This window comes from Numenius arquata, chromosome 5 (genome assembly GCF_964106895.1).
Source record: "Numenius arquata chromosome 5, bNumArq3.hap1.1, whole genome shotgun sequence".
Lineage (NCBI taxonomy): Eukaryota > Metazoa > Chordata > Aves > Charadriiformes > Scolopacidae > Numenius > Numenius arquata.
The window spans coordinates 32,362,821-32,380,393 of NC_133580.1; the positions used below are offsets into that span (position 1 = coordinate 32,362,821).

Sequence of the window (17,573 nt, forward strand, 5' to 3'; positions counted from 1 at the left end):
GTCGGAGCCGACCCACCGCCGCCGCGCCGCTCCTGCCGCATCTCCCCACGGCGCGCAGCCGGCGCTGAGCCCTGCCCGCCGCGACGCCCCCAGCCCCCCCTTCCGTCTGTTCCTCCCTCCCCCCATTTTTTAATTATTTTATTCCCCCCCACCCTCCTTTGGTTCTCACCCTGGCTGCGAGCAAAGTGTCTTCATGAGCGCAGAGGATGTCCGGGAAGCACTACAAGGGGCCTGAAGTCAGTTGTTGCATCAAATATTTCATCTTCGGCTTCAATGTCATTTTCTGGGTAAGTGGGATGGTCGCACGGCGCTCCGTGTCTTCCCCTGCCACCTTCTCCCTTCTCCTCCTCCTCCCGCCCCGCAGTTCCCGGGCTGGGCACGGCCAGAAGCGAAAAACCGAGGGACGTGTAAAAGCGGAGCCTGGCTGGGGTCGTGCGTGACAGTTGGGCGCGTGGCCGGCAGTTGGGGGTTTGAATGGGGGGCGCCAGGCGGTGGGGCCGTTTCAGCCCCATCCCCGTAGCCTCCTGGCTGCACACTCCTCCCCCCCCCCTCCCCTTCTCTCCCCCCCGCCCGGCTCCGGGAAGCCTTTCCCCGGGCGAGTTGGTGTGCTGCATTCCTGCACCTTCGCAGGCTGCCGGTTCCTCATCCCTTCCGGCCCTCCTAATTGCTTTTGTTGTAGGTGCGAAGAAGGTTTCTTGCCTTTTCGGGTTCCCCCTCTTTTTTCGTTTTTTTTTTTTTTTTCCGCCTCCCCCCTTCCTTCCCCCTGATCTGCTTTGTGGTGGGGGGAGGGAGCAGCTAGACACCCGGGCCTGGAGAACGAATTGATCTGCATGTGTTTGTGCTGATATCCCTGGTAAATAAAAATAAAAAACCCCCACAGCTCAAGTTCTCTGAACAGTGCTGTTTAAGGCAGTGATTACACAATGATGAGGTTGTGTGTGACCCGGGTTTGTTATGATTAGCTGTTGCCGCGTAGTAGTAGCACCAATAATAGGATGGAGAAGGGAAGAAACAGTATTCCCACCCATCCCTAAAGTGCTAGCCCATGGGAGGCTTGGCTGGGTATTTGTGGGGATTCGTGACTACACGGTATCTTGTTGCACCACTCTAGCACTTGGCTATAGAGTAGACAGAACTGTATAGTGAAATGTAACCTGCATGTAATAGTATTTCTAGCATCTTCTCAATGTGTCGGGTTTGAAAGAGAATCAGCTGGGTTTGGATGTATATGCCAAATTTTGTAGCCACAGAGAGAGGGGGGTGAGCATTCTCCTATACATAAATGATGAGGTTTTATCACTGCACAGAATGTTAAAGTTGAATGAAGGCTCTTATATGTACAATCCCCCTCTTTTCATGACATATTCCATTTAGCAATGAAAAACATGCACAAACCCAGGTAAGGGTGAATGTGGTTTTGAGAGGCTTTGAAGGCTCGTTGAGTACATATCTGGTATAGTGGCTTCTTTGGACTAGAAAGGTGAATTGGGGAAAAAAAAAAACACCTTGAATTTTTATGGATGAAGGTGGGGAAAAATAGAGGAGAGAAACCTTCCTACCAATACTGAGCTTGTGATTATCACCTCTGTGAGAATAGTTGGTGGTTACATGGCTAGCAGGTATTCGTGGCTAACCTTGCGTCTGTGTTCCTGGAAAGTGAAGATGCCTGAAGAGGGTGTTTTGAAAGGATGGGGGTTTTGATTAGTGACACTTTTATAGTGAAATACCTTTCCTTAATCAAGAAAGTATGCTGCTAGAGTGAAGTTGACTGCAGTTTTCTGTGACTGTTTACTTGGCCTGAGACCAACCTGTGGAGATAAGTGGCTGCAAGCTTCATAGTATTCTGACCCTACAGTAGCTATTTTTATTGTACTATTCGCTCAGTTTTTAGTGGCTGAGTTTGCCATGGTTCTCTTCACTTGTCTGTTTTTTCATTTTGATTCTCGATGGCATATGTTGCTGTGAACACAGGTTTTTTTAGCAGGGAACAGAGTGGTGTGAGGAACACTTGTGTGTCATGTCCTTGGACTAAAAGAGGGAGATTATGCTGAAATATACATAAACGTGTTATCTTGCTTCTTCAGGCACTGTCAGTCTATAAGAAACTATATACCCTGTAATTTCCTCCTCCTTATTCTCTGAAGGTTAATGTGTGGATGGCGCAAGTAGTGAAGCAGTATCTTTTAGGTATTTTATGGCTAGTTGTTTTCTTATTCCTGTGTTGTTGAGGCGGATGTAGCATAGCTTTTGCATGACAGCAGATGTTCCTCTGTTTTAAGTGAATGGGTTAAAGGATATTTTGCTAGGCCATGTGGCTTTATAGTGCTGGAATGTTAACCTGAAGACCTGAGTGGATCGCCCACTCTGCCATTTACTTGATGTGTGTGGCCCTTGCTTACAGATTTCCCCTTTTGCAAAATGCTAATTGTCTTATCTGTGTCCTTGGCTAAACTTCTTGAAATCCACAGAGACAAAGCACTGTACAATATTCTGAAGAAATGACTAAACTCTTATAATCTCTTTATGAGGAAGCCTGCATTTATTACTGTGTCTCTCATGATTTGGAGTGAAAACAGAGGCAGTTACTCTTGTAGAATACACTTTAATGTTGTTTTTACTGAATTAATAGCAAACTCTTCAATAGTCTGTCATGAAACTGGGCCAGAAAAGCTGTAAATGAAAATTGCAAGTTCGGTTGGCTGTTCACAGAAAGTGATAATCAAAAATAGCCACTAATATAGTCATTGTAAATAGATTGAAATGATGAAAAAGTTATTGTATTAACCCCATAACAGTCTCCAGGGATCTTGTGAACATGGAGATATGTGGAACACCTTTGTTAAAACTTCTGCCTGGGCATTATTATGTAGTGGTTTCAACACGACCTTTTAAAATTTTATTGTAAACAAATGGGAAAATAGTCTCTATTCTGCATCATAAAACAATGGACTAAAAATAGAGAACTGAGTTAGAGTAATGGTTTTAAGAAGAAAATTGTCAGTGCTTTGGACAGAGGAATATTATAGATGTGCTGAAATTATGTGGGGAATGATTGTACATTCTACTTAAACTGAAGATATTACCAAAAATATGAAGCTCTATATGCTGCAGAATATGGGCAAAATAAGTTATTAGACCTTTGTCAATTTTTTGGCTTTGTGCTGGTCTGTTATTTCTTTCCTTAAGAAAAAAAATCAACTGATTTATTAGAATAATGAATGTGGGAAAGTTGCATTCTAGTGCTGTACATGTAGTTGTAACTGAAGGTAACAGTATGCTCTTTAAGAGGCAGTTCTCAGTCTTGCACCACCCCAGGTAATGTGTTCTTGCCTATGTGTCTTGCCTACTGTCGTAGAAGACAATACTATCCACTAAGTCCATGCATAATTAATGTTCTAGGTATATTTGCAAGCTTTTTTTTTTTTTAAATTCACAGAATCACAGAATCTTCTTGGTTGGAAGGGACCTTTGAGATCATAGAGTCCAACCACAAAAAAAAACAAAAAAAAAACCCCCAAAAACCAAAAACCAAACACCAAAACAAAAACCACACAAAAAACCACCCACAAACAGACGCAAACCAACAATCTCGGGCACTAGAGCATGCCCTGAAGTGCCATGTCTACATGTTTCTTAAACACCTCCAGGGATGGCGACTCCACCACCTCCCTGGGCAGGCTGTTCCAGTGCCTGACCACTCTCTCAGTAAAGTAATTCTTCCTAATATCTAATCTAAACCTCCCCTGCTGCAACTTCAGACCATTTCCTCTGGTCCTGTCATTATTCCCTTGGGAGAAGAGGCCAACACCCACCTCTCTACAACCTCCTTTCAGGTAGTTGTAGAGGGCAATGAGGTCTCCCCTCAGCCTCCTCTTCTCCAAACTAAACATGCCCAGTTCCCTCAGCTTCTCCTCGTGTGACTTGTTCTCTAGACCCCTCACCAGCTTGGTGGCTCTCCTCTGGACACGCTCCAGCAGCTCAATGTCCTTCCTGTAGTGAGGGGCCCAGAACTGAACACAGTACTCAAGGTGAGGCCTCACCAGGGCCGAGTACAGAGGCACCATCACTGCCCTACTCCTGCTGGCCACGCTATTCCTGATAGAGGCCAGGATGCTGTTGGCCTTCTTGGCTACCTGGGCACACTGCTGGCTCATGTTAAGCCAGCTGTCCACCAACACCCCCAGGTCCTTTTCTGCTGGGCAGCTTTCCAGCCACTCTTCCCTGAGCCTGTAGCGTTGCCTGGGGTTGTTGTGGCCGAAATGCAGGACCCAGCACTTGGCCCTATTAAACCTCATCCCATTGGCCTTGGCCCATTGATCCAACCTGTCCAGGTCCCTCTGTAGAGCCTTCCTACCCTCAAGCAGATCAACACTCCCACCTAGCTTGGTGTCATCTGCAAACTTACTGAGGGTGCACTCAATCCTCTTATCTAGATCATCAATAAAGATATTAAATAAGACTAGCCCCAAAACTGAGCCCTGAGGGACACCACTGGTGACCAGCTGCCAACTGGACTTCACCCCATTAATTACAACTCTCTGGGCATGGCCATCCAGCCAGTTTTTTACCCAGTGAAGAGTACACTTGTCTATGCCATGATTCACCAGCTTCTCCAGGAGAATGCTGTGGGGGATGGTGTCAAAGGCCTTACCAAAGTCCAGGTAGACAATGTCCACAGCCTTCCCTACATCGAGAAGGAGGGTCACATGGTCATAGAAAGAGATCAAGTTGGTGATCATTCAGTCATTCAGTATTAAATCTGCTGGAAGCATTTGTCTAGAAAAACTTACTTTTTGAGATTACTATGTTCTCATGGAAAAGGAAAGCTTGTTTGGCAATCACCAAAGTAAGAGTTGGGCAATGAGACCAAATAGGCACAAATACATCTAGATAAAAAATTAGAGCTATGTTCCCTTTCTGTTGCCCAGCTGCCATTCTGCTGGTTGTTCATTAGGGCACACCTGTGCTTTAACTTGACTAGCTTGTGAAAGCACCACATTATGTTTGCTATCTTTCTAGGCTGGTGGAATAGATGGTGCTTTTTTATGAGATTTTATGTCATTGTCTGGGTAAACCATAATGTAATCTGATTTAGATGAGAGCTGCAGCCCTAATATAAGGTAATAGAAAACATTTTTCTCTAGTTTAAAAAAGCAAATGAACAATGCCTTTTCTTCCCTTTCCCGCTTAGACTTCCATGTAGAATGATGTCAAAGGTTGAATGCAAAAAGTAAACATAGGCTACCTTGCTTTCCAAAAGGCAAGAACCATTCTTCTTCTGTCCCCTTATACTTTTGCAAGAAGTTTTAACCTAACTTTTAGTTTCAAGAACTGCTTTAAATTGCTCTCTGTGCTTTATTATACTTAGTATTTATCTACAGTTTCCACCATTGTTTAACTCTGAGTTTCAATCCACTCTTGATTCCACTGACCCCAAGCCTAATCGGACAGATGTATAGAAAGCATTGACACCTCAGAAATCTTTGCATTATCTGATGATTCACTGTAAGTTGTGAGATATGCTGCTATTATGATACATCAGCATATTACAAGTCATAATTTGTGTTTTAATTTGCTTGGCATCTGCTGGTTTTGATGGCAACCATATGGGAGCCTAAATAGTCTTCTGAATTACAGGAAGATATTGGGAAGAAAAATGAATAAAGTTATATAAGTGTGTTATGAGAAAAGTGTTGGAAAAGTGCACCGACCTTTAAGGGACAACAAATAGACTGTTTATTAAATTTTGTATGTTGTTGATAGCTTGTTTTCAAAGGGGCAGAAGATCATTTTCTGATGCCAGCTGGTTTTCAGACACCCAAGAGGTTTTGGTTATGTAATTTTCCCTTGCCACAGTGGTTTAAAAAAAAAAAAAAATCAATGTGAAGCTTGTCCCATGCAATTTTCAAATGTATTCTGTAGCATTTGATCTTTAAAAAAATGCATTGGGAAAATGCCCTTGCAGTGGAAGCATTCTGTTCACTCCCCCGGCCCCTCCCCCCTGCCTCTTATGATCGAATTATTATTATTTTTTTTTAAATTTCTTAATAGCACAGATCACTTTGAGACCATTTCTCAAGTGATCTTGCCAGAAACAGAACAATGCTTGTCTTGGGAAAATACACGACTGTTTTGTAACAGTGAAAGGCGGTGATGTACATGTTGATGAAATAGATGCATTGTTGTGAGCTTGCGATTCCTGAATTCCTCAGTGTCTCTTTCAGCAGATGTAGCCCCAGTCTTTTAAATGCATATAAAAATACAGTAACTTAGGTGGCTCCAGGGGACTTACTTCACATTTTAGAGGTCATTCCTGGAATAAAAATTTTCCTTGCCCTGCCTTCCCTTGTAACTTTGTGGCAGGTTGGTGCCACTGGATATACAGAAAGAAATAGATGGGGAACATGGGTGAAGCCGTTTCCTTTCTCCTAAGTGTTTGTTTTGCCAAAACTAGGTGTTCGTAAATATGTTATTGTTTTAAGCTATTTGATGTTTCTAGTTTATAAAAGATTGAAGAAACATAAGGACACAAGAACTAGAAAAATCTAACTGTGGCTAATTGTGTGACTTCTCATGTTTGATGTCAGCATATGTCAAGTGAATATTATTGGAACTATCAAATGCAGCTTACACACTTCTGTAAAGAGAAAATGCAGCTTACACACTTTTCTTCTGTTTCATCTGATTAAAGATGAAATGTATGGGAAATACATTTACTGGTCTCTCACCTTGATTGAATTGTCATAGGAAGTTTTACGTGGTGGCACAACTGCCTGAAAGTAAGAAGAGTTAATTTTGAATCTTGAGTGTCCCAATTGGAGAAAAGCTGATGCATGTGAATGGCACCCAGAGTACAGGCAGCCCCAGCAGAATACTTCTGCGAGTGAAACATTTTCTGAATATTTGTATGTGCAAAACCAAATTATCTTTGGTCCTACTCCCATCCCCCTCGTTGCATGTTGATAATGTTTTCTTAATAAAGGCACAGATCCATATCCTGTAACATTGAATTTGAAGATAGATGTATTACCTTTATTCAGTTAGACAGTCTTTTTGTGAGAAAATCTTTGGTGTATTTATTATGTACATACATATTCAAGTTCAGTGTATAATATAATAGGCACGCAGGGAAAGCAAGCATGACCTCCACCGGGGAAGAAAGTTTTTTTTTTTTTTTTCCAAATGGGAACACAGTAATCATGTTTCTGAAAAAAACAAATACTTATACCAAGTAGTGCAATAGATGTAGGGTAATTTTCAAATGGAAAATGTGAGGGAGAAGTTTGTTTGGTTTTGTTGTTGACTTTTTTTTTTTTTTTTTTTGGTGGGGAGTGGAAAGAAGAAAAGTGTAAGGAACTTCTCTGTCCTCTTTCAAACTCCTGTCCACTGGAGTATGTATGTAATCTGTTCTCTACTCTCTAAACCTAGTTCCTACTCTCTAAACCTAGTTCCATAGATTACTACAATCCTGAAATACTTCTTAGCAAACTTAATTTATTCTTTATTCCTTAAACTCTGTAAGACACAATAGTTCATGATTAGCAGAGGATAAGAAACTTGGGCTTACAGTTAGTGAAACAACAGTTCCTTTTCTTTTTAGCCCCATTCCTACAAATAGACTTCTTGTTGAAAATGCATTATAAACTGGCTTTGGCACCAGGGCTACTACAAGTTATAAATTTGGAGTAAGAAGCTGATGCATTGTTAAATGCTCAGGCTAGGTACTTCAACAGTTTATACTCCATTAACCAAGGGCAGTAACCTGTGAAGATTTGCTGTAAGCATTTAGAATATAATGTTTTGCTTCCAGTTAAAACTGGAGGTGTGAGAGAGTATTTTTGACCCAAAGAAATCTCCTGAGCTAATTCTGCCAGTTAGGGAATTCCAGTCTTAAACTATAGCGCTGTAAGAATAGAATCAGCCTTCATACTTCGCTTTGCCCAAAATATACAGCATGTTTCTCAAATGCATGGCTAGTAGGCTGTCAACAGGACTGTAATTGTTTTATTGATGTAGGCAGGAGCAAGGAGCTGAACAGCTCCTGAAGGAACCCATCTCTGTTAGTCATGACCCAGAAGTCACTGTCAGCATTAACCATTAAAGTGCTTTCCAGTATGGTAATTTTTTAAACTCTTCTAAATATCTGACTTTTTCATGAGCATTTCATAGTGACTTTGTACTCTCCTACCAGTTTCTGTCTTTTTTTCCCATTAAAAATTTGGAAATATTTTTGCAATGCAATAAAGAAAAAATGAAAACAAAAAAAGCTAATCCATTTTTACCAAGGTGCTGAATTGCATTCTACTACAGTTTTACAGTGCAAAATCCAGGAAAACATAGATTATTCTGTACTGCTTTGCGGCCTAATTTGTTTCTATTCCATTGTACTGTTGTGTGAGTTTGGAAAGTATCCCATTTTTTGTGATTGCGTTGCTGCTCCTGCCAAAAAATACCCTCTCTTGTGGATCACTGAGGATATACACTTCCACTGATTTCAGCAGGACTTTGTACAGGTATAAGGGTTGGTCTGGGTGGATGTCACTGTTGGCACTGAGTGTAGCTGCTTCTGTAACGTACGCAAAGATCTAGAGCAGTTCAGCCTTCCCATTAAACTGGCATTTAAAAATGTCACTAACACACTGGCTTGCAGTCAGGGGTGCTTGATTTGGTATCAGACTCTGACTCAGTGTGGTCTCATATAACGTCCAGATGGCCTGACTTGCGGAAATGCTAAAACCAGTCAGTTCCTACTCTTTTAACTGTATAAAATAGATGAGGCAAATGGCAGTACCGGTATTTAATTATTTTAATATGCGTCATATTCTTCAGCTAATGTTTTAACTTTCCAGTTGCTTTCCTCTGGACAGCATTTAGAATAAGTATTTCAGCACACACAGAGGATCTTATGAATGAACTGTCAATTTCCCACAGAACTGGGAAAAATCAATATGCCTCTTCCAGGCCTTGAAAATCCCTCTGCTCCTAGTGAAGGCTCCGTTACATCAAATAATGTTGAAAATCATTTCAAGTGAAGTTCCTGATGTGTGGTGATGGGAGATTTTTTTTTCTTTTTCTTTTTGCAATGAGGCAAATACATATCATGAAACCAGTTTGTATAGTTATTCTGTACCTGCTGCCATTTGGTTTTCTCAACAGCAAAACTTCTTATGGAAAAAATCAAAGGATTGTAGGAACTTCTGCCTAAATATGTTCTCTTTTTCCTCAATAGGCAAGTAAAATTATTTCTAACAGTGTTTGGTGCTTCTTTGTAGTAGTGTATTCAAATAAAGATTTAAAAGGAGATGTCTAGCCTTTAAATGTATGAAATATTTTGCGTTTATAGAGATGTGTGTTTTGTTTTCCTGAATATAGTGTTAGTGAGTTAAAACTGCTGTGTGTCACTGTCATAGCTCCAGCTATAGTTATAGAGTAATGAGTGTGATACAAATGAGACTGCAAGGATACTTGAAATAATCCATCCTACTGAGTGTTTCCTAATGTTAGTAGCTTACATTTAATGAAAGTCCAGTTTAGTTTACTTTGATTTAGGGGCAAATCTTCTGTAACGTGGAACACTATTTTATGGCAGGACTTTATCTGTGTCAAGAGGGCAGACTTTCAACTGAGCTCTGGTGCCCCAAGCAAAGATACAGCAGCACCGTGTGTGGGGTGTCACCCCTAGCAGATCCACGTGGTGTCTATCATTTTGTCAGAGCCTGCATCACAGGTTCTCCCTGTCAGACACCTTTGCTTTATGTACCCATGTGCAGGGTGCATATTTACCTTTCTGAGGCTAGCTTCACTGTGCTTCCGTCTCACTGAATAGTGTCTCTTCTGCTGTGTTCTGTTTTCCAACTAGCTGTGATTAAAAGAGCCTGAAGGGGGTTCCTTCTATGTGCTGTAAATGGTTTATATATAAAAGCAGAGACACTGAGGAAAAAAGTTCACAGATAATATATGGCAAAGGTTTTGTTGCTTCATGCCATGCTTCAATTAACCATCTCACCTTGTGGAAGAACTCTCAAGTTTGTCTTTGCAATGCCATGTGGTTAGAGTGTTTCAGATTGGAGAACAGAATTTGGAAAAGGTGACAATTCAAAACATTGGGTCCTACCAACTAACGAGGAAGAGGGTCAGCAAGTATCCTGGGCTGCTCTCAGCTGGGAGTATGCTGGGGTGTTCTACTATGCACAAAGCAAGGGTTTTCAGATTTTTTTTTAATTTCAGTTTTTGCTACTGAAATAGAAAAACAGGAGGATTCCCTTTTCTGTGCAGGTGAAAGATAGAATTTCATAGCTGTCTCCCTGACTCTGAGTTTAAGTGTGAATTCAGTCAGTCCAACAATGATTAAATGTATAATTAAGAAGAGGAAAAACTTTTAAAATTAGAAGCCCAGTTTTCCAAGTAGTTATGTAATTAGTTCCTAGATGAAAATTCAGCCATATGACTTGTGTGAAGGCTATAAAAAATGTATATAAATATAAAATGTGTATGATTGCAGTTAAAAAATAGCTAAGGTCTAGTTTTTAATCAATGTTTGTTGAGATCACAAACATCCTTGTGTTTCTTTCTCTTTCTGTGGGCATCCAGGGGGATGTGAAGCCTTATGGCTTTCCTAATAGTCTAACTCAAATCTTTCCCTCTCCAAATGAGTGGGAGGACCTCTTTCTGTAGCTGGGCCACTTCCAGCCTTGGTTATGGCAGTGGTTTCGTGACTGATTTTGGTGTGCTGCCTTGCAAATTGTGGTGTCAAAATGAGAGCAGGGGGCTGCAAATGGCTGAGGCTGGCAGAAAGCTGCAGAACCAAATGTTTCAGTACAACGTCAGTGGACTGATAACAGTTGCTAGATCCCACTGAGAACTCTCTCATCTGTGTCAGTTTCTATTGACTTGCTGTTTGGTTGCAACAATGAAGTGTGGGAAGGTGGTAGGACTGTCTCCTCCTTTCCCTGTATAGAGCTTCAAGTGATTGTACCAGCACGGCCCGTTTCAACTCTAGGTAAAATGGTTTTGGACTGTGGAGTACACAGAGGCATCAGACATGATGCTGTGTTAATAATTAGCTCAGTCTGGTGAGGACTGTTATGTAGACATATGTGCTGCTTGGTATGCTACTCCAGTACAGTTTGATCTTCTTTGTTTTAGTAAGATTTATGGTTGTTATCTGTTTTCTCCTAATTGCTCAGTGATGTTGGAGAATGAAAGAGCAGTGATAATCTACCAAGTTTATTGTAATGTGAACTTAATTTGAATTTAAGTGGACAGCTCCCTTATCTACCTCTCTGGGTTTTTTTCCTTCCTATAAATGTTATTCCAAACACCATGCCTATCCCTGTAATAGGGTACTTCATCGGAGTTGCCTACTGGAACGGGTGGAAAATGGTCTCTCTGAAGACAGTTTGTCATGAGTATCCATTCCCAAGTAGTATCCTTTTTGATGGCTTTGTTGCAAACAAAAAGTTACTATGCATTTCATGTTGGAAATACATTTATATATTTTATATAAATTTATGCATACATAGTTATCTGTATGATTATAGTATAATGCTGTATTAAAAAAAATTAAAATCCTTACTTGCTAGAGCAGAAGTTTATTGACTTATGTGCTAAAAAGCAGTACTTGAAAGGACTGGAAGACTATCTAATTCCTGTTACATGCAAAGAAAGCCTTTTTGCACTGATTTTTCTCTGTCTGTATTCTCCCAGCAGTATCAGAACAGTAGGTCAGGCATGGTCACTGGTAGTGTTCTCACTACAGCTACATGGGACCAAGTGTGATTTAAAAACTTTGCTTTCTTTTACATGTAAGCTGTCTTCTTCCTCTTATAAGATGTCCTGTTATTGTCAAGATAGACAAAACCGCTGCCTGGGTAGTCTAAAGGTTTGTAGTGGGATCTGAATCAATGTTTTATTCTGCAGGATCTGTTCCATGCAAGTAGCCAGTATGTTTCACTCAAGAACACAAGCCAATTTTTACCTGGTTTACAATCTTGCTGGCCTCTGCTCTCCTGCATTTTTCCTAAACCACTTTTATACCTTGGGGGAGGAAGTGGCTCCTGAGCAGATGCAGTTAATAGCTTTGCATTATTAAAGAAAACCAATACCAATCTTGGTGCAACTGATACTGAAGGGTTTTTGCCACTGCAGCTGGTGAATGAGTTGTGGCTCCCATCTGGCTGTTTTTGTTTTCTGTTGGAGGTAGATTCGTGACTCTGTCGGCTGTTCTGCAGAGCTGCTAACCTCTGACAGAGGCAGAAGGACGGCTGTGGGCAACAGTAGTTTTGCCTTTAACTTTCCCCATCCCAGAACTTTGTGTGTTGGTGGGATTTCCAGTGAACTCACTATCATCCAGTATTTCATGTATTATTTTAAATGTCATGTCTAATAAATAACAATGATGATATACTCCACTGTTACTTGTGGTTTTCTTGTCAATAGCAGCTGATTACTGCCTGGATAAATTACCATGACTCTTGTAAATACTTGATTCTTGTTGACTTTGTCCTCCTTCAAGTTTATGCTATACTCCAGCTTGCACAGGCTGTTCTCTCTGTTCCATTCTCCAGTGTAGCCCTTTTTGTGTCTCGCTATGTGTCTGCCTGTTCTACTCCTGTCTTTGGAATTGAAAAGCTCAGCTGGGTTCTGTGCTCTTAACCCATGGGAGCTCCTGCGTGGTCCCTCTGAGGGGGCTTTCTACAGGGACAGAGAGATACTGAGGTGCAGCCACAAGTCCACAGGGAAGTGGGAAGGAGAAGTAAAAAAAAAAAACAAAAACAAACAAACAAAAACCAACAAACACCAAAAAAACCCCCCAAAAAACAGTACTGGCTTTTTTGTACCATTTTATAAGGTACTTGTTCCACTTGACAAACAACTTTTTCCATAAACATGCCTTTTTTCAGTGTAATGCACAAGCATTTCCTTTTGAAACAGCAAGTCTCAGTGTTGGTGCAAGGCCTCCCAAATAACATCTGCAGAGATAACCCTTCTTTAGTTGATGTGTCAAACTATAAGGCTGGTGAATATCAAAACTGTATGTACAACTCCGGCTCTGATGTAAAGAATTTCACATTTTTGCTTCATAAACAATTGCTACAGGACTGAGCTCTGTAGAATCAGATGAGTTCGAATGGATGGAGCTATGGTAGAGACTGGCATGGTCGGCAAAGATTTGAGGGATGTGCTGTGTCTCCTGTTTGAACGATATGGAAGGCTCATTGCTCTTGAAGTGCAGTGTCTTAATAATGTTACTTGAGGCTGGAATACAGGGCTGAAATTTTAAGAGGCTGCTGGTGGTTGCTGCTGCTATACTAATTAGAAGCATACTGTAAAGTCCTAAGTATTTTGAGTTGAGAGTTGGTGGGACTCGGTTTTTATATCTTTGGAGACCTATCAGAACTTCAGTGAGTACTGCTGCTGGTTAAAATCTCCTTAGTGTACTAGGGTCAGATTTTCATTTACTCTAAAAGGCTACGTTGTTCCAATTTGCCACTGTAACCTGTCCTTGAAATAATTGCAGATAACTCTTACAGAGCATGGTAGAACAATTTTGGTGTAGCTGTGTTGTCAAAATTGTTCATGTGAGCAGGGTTAGACTCCTAGCTTGAGGAATCTGAAGACCTTTACAAGTTGGAAGGATGGACTTCGTCTGCATTGTGGAGTGGGATTGGATTTCTGTATAAATGGTGGAGAAAAGAGAAACCTGTAACTTTTCACAGAAAGACCAGCACTGGAATACACCAGTTCTTCATAAAGCAGAAGATGGCTTTGAGAAAGTCATCTAAAAGTGAGAAGAGTCATATTTTGTCTGAATAAAACCTGCCTTGTATTCTATTCCATTTCCATGTTGCCTTCTGGGTAGATATTTTTCTGCAGTTATTTTTATCAAAGTGCCACTTTGGGAGCTCTCATCATTATTTGACCCTGTTTTGGTAATGGAACTTTAGTTTAAAAACTCTCTAGCTTGGAAAAAAAAAAAAAACCCACAAAAAGGCAAACCAAAACAAACATGTACATAAAGACATTTCAGAATTCACAGAAAACAAACTGTGGATCAATTATTAAGTGCCTTCCCTCTCCCTCATCCACTTCCTGATGTAGTATTAATTTTGAATGAGCCCCCTGCATAGCTTGCCTTCATCCACTTAGGGTATAGAGCACAAAGGCTTTCAGCGCTGTAAATGCTTGGGCCCTTGTTACAGGCCTCTGCATAAGAGCAGCTCCTGTTGACTTCAATGGAAATCACTTGGTGGCAGCTGCATAATTGGTTTTCATGCAATGTCTTTTTTTTCCTCCTTTTTAAAAGAAAAAAAAAAATAGTGCGCAGTGGGGGTAGGGAAGCCCAAACAAAACATTGAAAAGACTTTCAGAAGAGCTAGAGCAATTACTTCAGTTGCCTAAGTAGTTCGGAGGTGACAAAAAGGGCGATAGGCTAGTCTAACCAAAAAACTTAGGCAGAGAACAGTGGGGCTTATCAGGCGGTTTCCGCTAGTTTGCGTCTCAGAGTAAGTATCCTTTCTCACCATTTTGATCGTTTAAATGAAAACTTCCCATCAATAATAGGAGCGATATGTGACTCAGATACTTGTAACATTGAGAGAATTTAGCTGTTGAAGCACACTGAGTTCATCCACAGGCAATTGTAACTGGGTTCTCTCTAGTCGCAGAGTAGAGGTGTACTTGTATGAAATAGCTTTACATGTGCTGAAATATCACTTAACAGTGGTTTCTGCAGGCTGTGTGCATTGCCACTGACTGGGCAGCAAGCTGGTCACCACTGTTGTTTATAACTGGCAATGCATAGTACTGTATTGAGTACTGAATCCTGCTTTTGCCAGGCGCGTATGTAATAGCAGCAACTTAATGATAAATCTGTGTCCAAAGGAGCTACTAATGCTCATCTGTTAAGTACCACTACTTATGTGGTCTACCATTAGCCACATAAGAAATCACCACATTTTATTAATGGCTTCTGAACTTTAACAACATCTTAGGCTAAAGATAATGGCTCCTGCATGAAATATGTTCCATTACTGCTAATGGTGTCTTATCGAGTAAGCTAGTGTGGCAGATAAAAGAATTTCTGTAAACAAAGCATAAAAGAAGCTATGTATATAAATCAAGCCTGAAAAACAGTTTATAGCTGAATGGAAACTGAACATCTCGGACTACTTTTGTTTATGCTTTGGTGATTAATAGAGAAAAGGTAAAAACAGTCTGTCTAAATGCAGAACTTGATGAATATTGCATTTATTTTCTACTGTTAGATTGTTCCAGCAGTTTGTGGTAACGCAATATGAGGAGACAGTTATAGTCCTTGCTAATACCAATGCTTTCAATACTATTAAAAGTAAACAGCACAAACCACCTTTCCTTTTGCCTTTAAGGAAGGCTTTAAAGAAATGTAAAACTGATTCTTATTGATGGCTTTTTTTTTTTTTAAAAAAAGGCGAGATTAACATTCCCTACTTTTAGACTCCTCATACCACCAAGGGAGATGAAGAACTTCTTTGAGCTATTTCACTGAATCCTTGATTTGCTAGATCATCATGTACCTTCAATGCAACATTAACCTACAGAGCCAAAAATCGCTCCAAGGTTTTGGAGATGTGCTGAGCCTTGCCTTTTGACTAGATTCAGTGCAAGGGAGATCCCTAAGGGAAAGAATCCTGCTGTTTTTTTCCTCTAGTGTGCGAAGAAACTATGTATCAATGCAACTAGCAGTCTACTAAACCAGTTGAAGATAAGTTTTAATGGTAAGGAATTGAAAAAATGTTTCTCTGAAGGTTGAGTAGTCTTGATATTTGTTAACTTTGTGCATGTTGACAACTTTTAAATATGTAGAACACTTTTTTTTTTTTTTAAATATTACTGGGCTGTGTTCTGTATGGTGTGAAAGATGTGATAAAAGACGTCTTTTTGAATATTCTTTAGTTTTCAGCTGGGCTCCCATGCAATTCAAAGGCAGTTTGGAGGTTTGATGATTTTATCTAAGAGGGCATTTTGAGGTGGTGTCTTGCCAGCAAAACCAGCTTAAAGCAGTTTGTGTGCTAATGTGAGGTGTAGGATATGGCTTCATAAACCAACTGACGGGCAGACGAAGAGTGATGTGGGAGGAAAAGAATCCCACTCGGGTGAGGATGTGACCAGGGGAACTCAGTAGACCATTTCGCTACTGAAACACCTAACAGGTTTAACTGCCTTGAGTTAAAGCTGTGTGTTGTTTTTTTGTGAGTATTGTCCATGTCAAACACCAACCCTGCAATTAATATTTAATTAGTCATTTCTATGGACAGACTAAATCTGAAAAAAACACTGTAGATTGAACAATGTATTGTCCCTTGGAAATATTTCATCTTAATTACAAAGCTTTTTTTTTTTTTTACATAATTACAAAGCCTTACAAAAGCCGGCAATGACAGAACAAGGGGTAATGGCTTTAAACTGGAAAAAAAGCAGATTTAGATTAGACATTAGGAATAAGTTCTTTACCATGAGGGTGGTGGAGCACTGGAATAGGTTGCCAAGGGAGGTGGTTGAGGCCCCTTCCCTGGAGACATTCAAGGTAAGGCTCGACGAGGCCCTGGGCAACCTGGTCTAGTTGGGGGTGTCCCTGCTGACTGCAGGGGGGGTCGGACTAGATGACCTTTGAAGCTCCCTTCCAGCCCAGATGGTTCTATGATTAATTAGCTCTTATGTCTGTGGATGTGTTGTTGTTGGCCTGTTTTCAAGGTCTAATACCTTTGATCAACCCCAGATGAGTTAGGAAAGCCCAAGTAGTGAAAGGTATGTTGAAATGCAGAGCTACAGTTACTACAGAAGTTATGGAAGCTAAACCATTAATTACAGATAATGATATCTGGTATGATCCAGTATGAGTTTGCCTGGAATGGTATTTCTACTGTATTTTACTGAAGGGTGGTAAAGGTGTGCTCTTTTCTTTCTCCCTTGAGCTTTGGGGTGAACGTGTAAGTGTCTAATGAAAATTCTTCATTCTGACTTAATCTGATATAATGTCAGCAGTTTGGACTTCATTGTCTCTGTAAACTTAAATTTCAAAATGAGTTCTCAGTGTTCAGAATGAGAATAGGGTGAGGTTATGAAACTGTTGTTTGTGAAATGTTCATAACAGACTATAATCGGTAAAGAAACTGGGAGCAAAAGCAGTAATACTCTTAAGTTTCAAAGTGAGTATTGGAAGTAATTTTGTGAGCTTTATTAAAGGTGGCTCTGAAATTTTCAAGAAATTGTTACTTTAATTAGAATATATAGAAGAATGAAAACATTCATTTAAATTCAGAATAGTTTCACTAATAAATCAATGTTTTGCCTTTAAGGGGCTTCTTGCATTTAAAGTAAGAGCCACCTTGGATTTGGATACAATGCAAGAATAAAAACTTGCAGAGGGCTGGACAGAAAGCTGTTCTGAAGCTTTTACGGGCAACGTGCTGTGAGGTGTTGTGCTCCCCTTTTTCTCTCCCTGACATCTAACATAGCATTGGGGTTGAAGCATTTCCTGATACAGAAATGGACTAAAATAAGGCAGCACTGTCAAGGTGGTCCTCAAAGAACCT

General features: G+C 40.5%; 1 protein-coding gene across 1 annotated transcript in view; it reads left to right on the forward strand.

Moving 5' to 3' along the window:
* Positions 1-206: 206 nt before the first annotated feature.
* TSPAN5 (tetraspanin 5) overlaps positions 207-17,573 on the forward strand; it is an 83,903-nt gene continuing 66,536 nt past the window's right edge. Inside the window, exon 1 of the mRNA XM_074147590.1 lies at positions 207-287. Within this exon, the coding sequence (XP_074003691.1) occupies positions 207-287 (81 nt within the window). The remainder of the gene's footprint in view (positions 288-17,573) is intronic.